Source organism: Vanellus vanellus, assembly GCF_965231255.1.
Source record: "Vanellus vanellus genome assembly, chromosome: 8".
In the NCBI taxonomy this organism is placed as follows: domain Eukaryota; kingdom Metazoa; phylum Chordata; class Aves; order Charadriiformes; family Charadriidae; genus Vanellus; species Vanellus vanellus.
Window position 1 is genome coordinate 380,829 of NC_138913.1, and position 10,823 is coordinate 391,651.

Genomic DNA, 10,823 nt, shown 5'->3' on the forward strand with positions numbered 1-10,823 from the left:
AATCCCAGGTGTCACAAATAAAAGCCCGGGGCCGAGGCCGCTGCCCAGGGGGTGTCGGCAGCCCTGACACGGCGCCTGCCGCCGCGGGGGCCGCTCACGGAGGGGCAGCCACCGCCGGTACGCTCGGGTTTTTTTTTTAAAAAAAAAAAAAAAAGTTTCTGAATCTGGGAAGAATGCAAGTTCTTCCTTTCACGCAGAAAGCAATGCGGGGCCGGCGGTCCGGAGGGCGGGCTTCCCCCCGGCTCGGGAAGCGCCCCCCCCACCTCCCCGCTCCGCTTCCCCCGGGAGGGGGGACCAGTCTCCGCCCCGGGCCCCCGCATCCACCTCCGGCTTGGAAAGCCGCTGCCCCCCCCCCCCCCCGCTGCTGCCCCCCGTCGGGGACTCCCGCCGCCTCACGGGCGCCCCGCCGCCTTCGCCTCACGGCGCTGGCCCCCGCCGCCGCTGCCTCCCGTCAGGGACTCCCGCCGCCCTCGCCTCACGGCGCTGCCCCCCCTCCGGGCGACTCCCGTCGCCTCACGGCGCTTCCCCCCCCGCCCCGCCGCCGCCGCCGCCGCCGCCTCACGACGCGGCTCGCGGCCGGCCGGCACGGCAACACCCCCCCCGCCGTCCGACGCGACCGACAGCCCTGCCCCGGCGCGGGCCCCGGCAGCCGCCCGCCGCCCCACTCACTTGAGGAAGTACCGCTGCCCCGCCTGCGTGAGCGCCATCTCCCAGCCGGGCGGCAGCGGCAGCTCGTCCGTCACGTCGTAGGAGCGCTGGCGGAGGTGCGCGTGCTGCGGCGCGGCGGCCGCCCCCGGGAGCGAGGCGGGCGAGGAGTGGGAGCGGACGTGCTGCGCGGCGGCGGGACGCGGCGGCGGCGCGCCCGAGTCCGTGCTGGACTGCCGCGAGTGCGAGCCCGAGTCGGGCTCCCTGAAGAAGGACTCGGGCAGGATCTTCTTCCTCCAGGAGCTGGGCTTGGGGTTCATCACCGCGTTGAAGAGCGCCTCCAGCTCCGTGTCCAGGTCCTGCGTGACGTGGATCACCTGCTGCCCCGGCGGCGGGGCGGCGGCGGCGGCGGGGTTCATCTTGCACCCGGCGGGCGGCGGGCGCGGACGTGCCGGGGCCGGCCCCGCTTCAGGCCGCCGCCGCCGCGGAGGTGCCCTTCGCAGCCGGGCGGGCTCTGCCGGCGCGGGCGGGCGGCGCGGGGAGTCGCCTCTGCGGGCGTCCCGGGCGGGCGGCGGAGGGGCGGGCGGGCCGGCCCCCGGGCAGCGCGGCGCCCTCCCCCCCGGGCCGGGCCGGGCCGCGACGGGCAGCGGCGGGGCGAGGGCCGCGCCCGCCCCTCCGTCCCGCCCGCCCTCCGTCCCGCCCGCCGGCCCCGGCCCGCGCCCCGCCCCGCCCGCCGTTATGCAACTGCCGGCGAAACGCGGGGTGCGGGGGGCCGCCGCGGGGCGGGGGCGGCGGGGCCGGGCGGGAGAGGGGCCCCCGGCGCGGCGGGGGACACGGCCGGGCCGGGCCGGGCCCGCGGGACGTGCCTGGGAGTCGGCCGGGGTCGGGCCGCGGTGTCCCTCAGCGACCCCCGGGGTCGGTCGGGATCGGGCCGGGGCGTCCCTCAGCGCCCGCCGGGCTCTGCCCTCGCGCCGCCCCGCTCCCCGTCCCGCTCGAAGCCGGCGGAGGCGGGGGAAGGCGGCGCCGGACGGGCCGCTCCGGGTGCCCGGGGCCCAGCGCCGCCCGGGGAGCGCTGGCGGCCCCTCGGCGGCAGCGCCGGTCCGGGCGGGGAAAAGCGTCGCCTCAGGGGGCCTGGGGGCGCCCTCCGTCCCGGCGCACCCGAGTTTCTGTCAGCTGTTAGCGTGGCGTTAAAGCCCCTCCTGGGGACGCCGGTGGGCGACGCGCGTTGCGGGCAGCACAGCGACGCTGAGGGCCGCTCGCCCTCGGGTCGGTAGCGCGGTTGGCGGTGCCGCGGCGGCGGGGGACGGGACGGACACCACAGCGACACGGGCGGCCGCTGCTTTCCCGGAGTTCGGGTACGGGTCAGCCCTTTGCCGACAGGACGAATTCGGGGCAGAGTTGCACCCTAAATCTTTCCAACTCCCTGTCCATAGGTGGTACTCCACGTGCACTGTGTGGATCGACCCTCGCCGCCCGTCCACGGTCACTTGTCCTCTGTTTAGCATGTATAGAAGCCACAGCTGCCACCAAAATGCATTCCTGAGGCTTTCTATAATGTAAATGTGACACATACGATTTTTTTTTTAATCTTGTCTCATGTTTTGGTGCGCTTGGAACAAGTTTTGAATGGTGATGTGACCAGAATTTGCTTAAATTTAGTAGCTGCATTTATAAAGAATAATACGGTTCACTTTGCAACTTCAACGTTGGTTTTCACAAGAGGAAGTGTACGGTGTTTTTATGACTGCACACATGTAGGTATCGCACGTTGGCTGTAGACACAACTTTATTTTAGTAATGCATTTCTTCATTTTATTTCTGCATTTTGGACAGACTCCGGGCTAAGCTGATTGATAAGAATACATCCTCCTCGGTAATCGGAATCTACATTAGAAAAGTCTTAGGTAAGTATTTTTTTGCTGAACTTATTTCTTACTCTTCCTTATTTCTTAAGAAGCACATGAAGTATTCTGAACTTCGTTTGGCTTCTCCAGCTTAGAACGTGGACCTGACCCTCGAGCTATCTTTGTCCCTCGGTCAGTGTTACCTTTAATATTGGCGATGCAGGTTCCGAGATTCACAGTTTAAGCCTGTACGTGAACTCCGGATGAGGATCAGCTAGTTCTATGGAACAGATCTTGCTTGTGCATTTCCTGATTTCCTCTCTTCAACAAATATTCCCTGTCATTTATTTTTCCTTACATTTCCTGTTCATGTTTCCATTGGTTAGGCAGATCTCCTCCTTGGTTTTTTTGGGGGTGTTTTTTTTTTTTTTCCCACATCTGCTATATTTCTGGTCAGGAAACCCAGTACTCCTGAGACTTGTTTATGCTTCCCTCCCTAAGAATTTTCCATGCTATCTTTTGTACCATTCTTCTACTGCTTCCTTACTGGGTCACTTGCTAGTGTTTGTACTAGCTCAGGCAGCGGTGCCAACTATAGCACCTGCTCCAGGGTTATGCAGAAATTAAATATATTTTTTCCCTGCAATTTCCTCGTTTAAAACCTTTGGATATTAGATGATTGTGTGTGTGCACGTGGTTATTGTACGGATAATGATCTGAACGTGAGTGATTTTCCATACAGCCTTTACCAGGGCTTTTTTTGCTTCCTCCAGGCCTCGGTATCCTTGAGTAAAGACACACCCGTCTACCTCTTGCATTCCTTTCCAGATGACGTGCCTGTTTCAGGCAAGGCGCTGGTAATCTCATTCATGGTGCCATCTCATCTACAGTAATTAGACCACTTCCGTAAGAGAGGGTGGCATCTCATGAGTAAGTATATGCCCGTCTGTTCTAAACTGAAGTGGTATTTGTTACAGCTAGAACTGTCTTCTTCAGAAAGATGAGTATTTCAGCTGCGCATTTTACTGCATTGTATAATTAGCTGCTATTGTGCCACTTGGTGTAGGCTAAAGCATCTTTCTCCACTATTCCAAAAGTGATTAAAACTTTAAGAATAAATGATCATAGTATTGTTGTTATTATTCTTTGTTTAGAAAATAGTAACCTCCTTCTTTGGACACAAAAATAGGATGTGACCACCGGCATTTATAGAAAATGATTCAATATGTTCAAGTCCGTGGAAGAAAATGACACTTCCATCACAATGGGACTGGATTAAATGATAAAGGAACCAAACCACAAATGTGACATAGAAAGCCGCCTTATCGTTACTTCTTTCTTCTAATTGCAACATCATACATTATAAAAAATAAGACAATAACATTACTTTATCTCAATTTTACGTGCTGTTCAAATGTTCTTGAAGAGTACAGACTTTTTTGTTCAACTGAAGGGTTTATAAAAGCACAGGACTTTGAGTAAATCCTATTTGTTGTACACTTTCTAGCAGCAAATTCAGTCTATACTTCAGTGGAAAGCCAGGCAAACAGATCAGAAGAAATAAGTGCGCTTTCAAACGTACCCTTAGATAACGAGCATCTAATGGTTTAAAGATACACAAGATAACAATACCACATGTTGTATTTTTTAATCTAGATCCATCACTGCTTTGTGTCAAAGCCCTTCATACATTAAAATTTGTCTGAGAAAGCCTACATAGGTGAAGATGCTTGTGCGATGTCCGTTATAAAATAAAGCGTTCAGGATTCCCTGGAAAAATCTCACGCTTTCTGGGTAACAGAGTAACAGTTACACAGCGCAGACCAGTAAGCGCGTCCGTAGTTCCTGCCTTCTGTTTGGGTGTGCACTACGCAAAGAGACTTGCAGTGGTCAGTAACTACGTCTACTTGCTTTCATAAGACTTCAGGGAAGAAGAGCCACATATGAAAAGAAAGCTTGCGTTCCTCCAGAATAATGGAGAACAAAGAATGAAGAGGAACAGCAAACACGTTACAAGGCGTTCCACTATACAAAGGTATACATGTGCGTTGTACACACACATTTACACTTTAAAAAAACATACCATTTGTCATGCAAAATAATAATTTTTATTTGCACTCGTGGCCATTGGTTATTGCTTGATAGAGATTTTTGTATGTTGTGCTCTTGCTAATAGTTCTGTATCAATCTAATTTTCAAGGGACTTCGGGAAAGCCATACTTCAGTAAGCAGCGTGTGTTTTTTAACAAAGCGGTCGCTACTTAAGTTTCTGGGTTTTATCTGCGCGCATGTCACAGCTATTTGTTTCTCAGGTAGCTAACAGCTTTTAGACTTTGGTTGGCACCTCGGAATGCACACAAAGCATATCCTATGTAGACAGCTCTGATGTGGTTTATTTAATACAAAGAGCTGGTGTATATTACAAAGTTTCGCCAAAACGGCTATGTCAGCACACCTCCCCAGCCAGTGTCTCCGCGCCAGCAAAGCCTCCGATGTGGACACAGTCTGCTAGCAAAAAAACCCAAAACAAAACAACAAAAAAAGAACTTCTGTCTGCTTAGTTTATGTTATTTTATAAATGGATGTAATTTTACTGGCAAGAAAGCAATGTGAACATCTATAGTAGATGACTGCCCAGACATTCATCTCCGAAACGGCTGTGCTAACCAAAAAATGTTTGTGTCTCAGAAATTCCTCCCCGTACAGCAAAGCCCGTGGAATGGGACACACGAACACGGCTCATCCACATCAGTACAAAGGCGGATTACAGTGAAACAGTTTGCAGCAGTGGTTTGGGGAAAGCCGTAGTGTAGTTTGCGAACAGCTGAAGCCGCGTCAGAAGTCGCCACAGTACAGCTGCTCATTTCGCCGCCTTTCCTGAGGTTAGCGTGCCCCCTCCCACGACGACAGCGGGGCAGAATACACAGGCACACCATAATCAGCTCGTCTCGGGTAGCTTAAGCTGCTGGTGAAAACGAGGTCTGCCGACACAGCTGACCTTGCACATACATGAATTAGGAAACAAATTCACATCTGTGGAAACAGTGGTAATGTTTAAAGGACAGAAGACCAGCTAGTCTGCAAGACTTCCAGTTACTCAAGGCAGATCTGGAAGACGATTTTTGCCAAGTTCTGTGGGATAAATAAGTCCTAAAATAGTCATGTAAAATAAACTGGGACCTGATCTGCTCTGGTACTTCAGAATAAAAGTCCAGAATTGCAAAAAGAAAAAAGAAATTGCTTAATGCGGATGCTCTTCCTGGCAAGAGTTGTTCTGGAACAGTTGTGTCAGTCTGGTTCCCTGTGCGAACACTGCTGACAATACCGGAATAATTACCCTGCTAACAAGGCTAAAATACACAGGAGTAGCTACAGAGGAAAAAATATTCTGGAATAGCTCTGCAAACTTTAGCAGGAGGGTAGTGTAGAACAGCGCTAAGAATCATACCGGCATGAAAAGTACCTTTTCTGGCCTAACTAATTTAATTGCAGAATAATACAGTGAGGTACAGTTTTCTCAGCTTTCTTTTTTTGTTAATAAAAACTGCATGTACACGGAGAGGGTTTTCTGATGTACATTTTGGCAGGAAACAAAGCTAATAGTTTAATTACAGTCGGATTTGATATTTTGGGAGAGTCTTCCAGTTTGAATTTCCTGTGTCCAGTACAGAGGGCGTGTGAGTCGCTGGAGCTCAGGAGGGCAGTTTGAAACAGAGCCTCATTATTCCGACATCCTGCTGCGGGCGGTGAGCCCCTGGGGCAGGCTGCCCCGAGAAGCGGTGGCTGCCCCATCCCTGGAGGTGCTCAAGGCCGGGTTGGACGGGGCTGGGAGCAGCCTGGGCTGGGGGGAGGTGGCCCTGCCCCGGCCAGGGGGTGGCACTGGGGGGGCTTCAAGGTCCCTTCCCACCCAAACCATTCTACGATTCTATGGTTCTACTGCTGTTAGTATAAAATATACCAGTTGTCAGCTAGTAAGTGTATATATATAAAAAAATAAATAAAAAGGCAGTGTCGTGTATTTCTTCACACAGCTTGAGCACATGTTGTTGGCTGTACTTGTTGCTCAGCACTGTGTATGTCACCTTTTCCCCTCTCTGCGTAAGGTGAGGCCTCCAGGACTTGTTCTGTGTACCGTTGGGCGGCAGGACCCTCTGTTTCCCCCGGCGAGTAGAAGTAACATTCATGATCAGTATTCCTGGCTTTCATCAGGTGTTTTCTTTTTGCCTGGAAACTCATCCTTGATACTAACTTTCAACCCTTGTGGGAGAACGAGCGTGGCAGACTGTTGTTCCAGGAAGTGTTAAAGTTGACCAGTCTAAAGCTAATCATGGAAGATGCGGTGCTGCCATTGAGCACGCAGGCGACAGCAAAAGCAGCCAGCGAAGCAGAAGGAGAAGTGCTTCTCCTCTTCGGTGTCCCTCTGTGTTTACCTGCACAGGGAAAGCCCCAGAGCGAGTGCTCGCATGCAGAGCAATGAGAGCCTTCGTTCTTTTGGTGGAGGACACAGGCAAATATCTCCACCCGCGAGCTGAGGGACCAGGAAGAGGAGACATGGTCTGACAGAGATAAAACTGCATGTTTTTTCCTAATGTCGATACCTGGGAAGAGTGGGAGACACAGCATTGCTTTCCTTCTTGTTCCGGTTTTATGATTTTCATGAGGAAGGTCTGAAACACTGGACCTGGTGCAGCAAGGGATTGAAAAGTTAAAAAGTGTGGTTGTAGAACTTGTTCAAGAAGGATGAAAAACAAAACTTTGTATGGTAAAAGCAACCCAAATAGGAGTACTCAAAATGCTTGTGTCCTTTCCAGGATGTTTGTTGAGTGATTTATAAAAGGCACGCATCTTGCTTTCTTCTGAATTCGTGATTGCATCTACTATGAGACCGTGTCCTAGGCTGCTTTGTGATACGAGATTTTACAACGCATCCCTAAATTAGCCACGGTTAGGAGGAAATTCCCTCAACAGTCAGATCACGTGAAGAAGCAAAGATCACTGAAGAAAATCTTTTTAAAAAGCGCCGCAACCTCTAATAATTACAAAATCAAGACAACTGATGATGTCGCATCTTTTTTATGTAGCAAAGCTTCCCAAAAGGTCCCAAGTTAGCTTTGTTGGGGCTTGAACTCTGGTTCTCCAAGCACCGACTGTCTTATTATAGATCCTCCCAGGACAGTTCCAGTTGCTCTCATCCCTCACACTGCCTGCAGCCATCTGCTACCTGCATGTCCCTGCCCAGGAGGGCTCAGCTGGCAGAAGGGACCATGCGAACCCTTTACGTGCGGTCTGGGTTCATGCGGAGTTGTCCAACTTCAGTAGAGCAGCTCCATCAGCGCTACGGCCGCCCCAAGGGTTCCCCCTTCCCGCCTGAGGCTGCTGACTGTCCGTCAGCAAACCCCACACCTGCAATCCCCAGCAAGAACCGAGAAGGATCTGGCAAACTTGTGAACTCTTTGGTCTGGGGATTAGAAGATACCTTTGGATGTAGAAAAGCATAAACAATGGTGGTTTTAAAGGCCACCCATGTCAAATCATTAACCAAAATGTCCTGTTCTGAAATTCGGAACAATTCAGTGTTTACAACGGGTTTTGTATCATTAGTAGTGTAGGTACCAACTGAGGAACGTCTCTAAAATTCGGTCTTTCTTAGGGCTTCTGCTACAGACAAACCTAACAGGACAGAAATTTTCCTGTGACGGTAGATCTATGAACACAGGATGCTTGAAAGGCCGGGTAGAGAAGCTTCCTGGCTTCCGCTTTCCGATAAAAATACCAAAATATCTGATCAAAGTATCTGTGAGGAGCACCAGGAATGCTGCTTTAAATGTTCACGCACACACAAGCACATGATGGAGCAAGAGACAGATTCCACAAAGTTAAATTCAGTTTTATTCTGTATACCTAAGTTTTCCTTTTGCCAAAAAATAACAGGAGATAGGGAAAGGAAGAGAGTAACATCAGCAGAAGGTTCTTATGTATGTAACAGGGGGAAACGTATTTCACACGCCTGGCAGCATGTTTAGACACCATGGCTTGTGTCTTAGCCTGAATATTATCTACGTTATGGGACAACCAGCACGCAACTATTTAGAGTGGAGTTCCTCTTACAAATGTCATTGATCTGACAGAGGGCCTGGAGGACTGGCTGTCCTTATGTATCTAGAATGAGTTGTCATAGAGAAGCTAGAATAAGCAAATCATAAAACCGATGATCACGGTAATTCCCAAAATGCATTCTAAAAATCTATTACACAATCACAGTAAAACCGGCACTTTTCTGCATGTAAAGCAGTCTGCTCACTACTCCATCTCCAGTAGAACTACCGGTAATGTTTAAAGCCTGCCACATTTCAAATACATCAAACCCCAAAACCGATTTATGAAGTGATAGTGTTTTCTAGCGATACAAATAATCTGACGGGTGAGTGAAATTTCAGATTTCAGGATACAACTGCAGTAACCGAACTGCCACAATTTATACTTACCTTGAAAATAAAATTGGCAAGAGTATTTAACAGAAGAGTTTGTGCTGTAATACACCTGACCCCGAGCACAAAGCCCAGCGCGGTGACAGGAGACTTCCTTCCCTTTATTTAGATAAGTAAGAAAGAGCGGGGCTTTGCTCGTGGAGAGTTGCCAGGTTAGTCCTAATCTGGGACTTCCCTTCCTACGCACTCACTATTGTTACAGAGTCACAGCATCACAGCATAGGAAATGGGCATTCTTATAAAAACTGGAACTGAAACAAAATCACCACTCATACCGTCGAGTCTATACATGGGCACGTTTCATAAACAGCACTAAATTTAAAACTGGTCTAAGACATTTAACATTAAATCCAAAATACAGCGTTAAGACAAAATCTTGTTTCAGTGGGGTTCTGCTAAATGAGAATTGTGGGCCTAATCCAAAGTTCGGATACTGATTCCATTTATGTGCGCGTCTATCTAAACAAACTCCATAGCTGTTTAAATGAAAACAGTTTTCCCCGTGTAATTCAAGGAACATCTAATTAATTAGCCAGTTAAAAGCTGGAACAGTATTTAGTCTACTACGTTAAACGCTTGCAAGGAAGAGTGGCGGGGACAAGCAGAAGCACAAGAAAATAAAGCTCGTGGGAGACTCTAAATACACTTCAGAGGTGGGGAATGTGTTAAAACTCAGAAACTTAAGCAATGGATTTTACAAAATGAACAGTGATCACAGAATTCATTCAAAAGGATTGAAAAAAAGGAGGAAGAAAAGCATTGCTGCTTGAATTTCCTCAATGCTTAACAGAATATAAATGTTTTACAACACCAAACAAATTACGTCCCCGAGTTTTAAGAACTGGAGTATATGATGTTCTTTGCTAAGTAGCCTGTGTTTCGCAATGCTTTACAGCCGTTGAAACTGGACGTTTTATTGTTTTCAGTTTAAAATCGATCTCAAATTTGGAAAAAAAAGAAGGTGAAATACATTCCAAGCTAAGTCTTGAGACTACCAACGATTCCTATCGTAAGACAAACACTGACAATGACTGTATAGCGACTTCTCCTTTGTAGATTATAGAAAATAAGCTTTCTGCCCTCTGCTGTTTAGACCAGGAAAAAATAAACGGGGCTACAAATCTGTTGAGAGCATATAGCGAAGGGCTGAGCCTAACTCTGCTCTTAAGAAAATAGTTTATGCTTAAACTAGTTGGGGTTTTCGTTTTCTATGCGCTTGGAACTCTGCACTGGCACGAAGCTCCCCTGAACTTAGTGGTCTATCAAAAAGGCGGCAGGGAGCCACGCACAAACTGCTTATTCCAGAAAGCCACAAGTTCCCTGACACACACAGGAGCAGTTCTGCAAAACAACAATAATTTTGCAGTAAAACAAACCGTACAAAAGTTCTGCCCTGAGGGTAACGAATTATGTTCCATACTTAATAGATTTCTAAAGGTGAAGCAGTATTACACTCTACTTCCTCACTGATTATTCAGAACTGAACTGATGTTTGTAAATGGCTTCAAGATGAAAACGCTGCACTGTCTACAAATCAAATTTGATTAGTCACTTTGAAAAAAGTTACTTAACTTTTTAAGAAGAGTCAGTTTTTTCTGTTATAAAATCAACAATCGGTTCTTCCAGACTTGAAAAAAAAAAACAAAACAGGAGAGAAATGGCCTCAAATTTAACTTTGCTTTTAGAGGCTCCACTCCAGAGCAAATTTTAAAAAGCCTATTAAAAATAAAATGGGTTAAAAGTAGCAACCTTACATATGTTTTTTTAATAGCCTGTGAATAATGCTTTGTCCTCGCCATGTCTTCTTCAAGGGTCTCTATAAAGCAACTGCAAATTCTTGAGAGGA

General features: G+C 49.0%; 1 protein-coding gene and 1 long non-coding RNA gene across 3 annotated transcripts in view; one reads left to right on the forward strand and one right to left on the reverse strand.

Annotated features, from left to right (window-relative positions):
* The window catches only part of WWTR1 (WW domain containing transcription regulator 1), a gene marked incomplete at its 5' end in the record, with an annotated part of 86,229 nt that extends 85,165 nt beyond the window's left edge, over positions 1–1,064 (reverse strand). Inside the window, one exon of the mRNA XM_082487025.1 lies at positions 670–1,064. Within this exon, the coding sequence (XP_082343151.1) occupies positions 670–1,064 (395 nt within the window). The remainder of the gene's footprint in view (positions 1–669) is intronic.
* Positions 1,065–2,206: 1,142 nt separating this feature from the next.
* On the forward strand, positions 2,207–6,560 carry LOC309674897. 2 transcript variants are annotated; one of them, XR_014269435.1, is made up of 3 exons: positions 2,207–2,549; positions 3,318–3,419; positions 3,679–3,694. It is a non-coding gene; the product is annotated as an uncharacterized lncRNA (long non-coding RNA). The 2 variants fall into 2 exon arrangements; XR_014269436.1 differs by lacking the exons at positions 2,207–2,549; positions 3,679–3,694 and adding exons at positions 4,410–4,524; positions 5,178–6,560 and having other exon boundaries at positions 3,404–3,419.
* Positions 6,561–10,823: the final 4,263 nt, after the last annotated feature.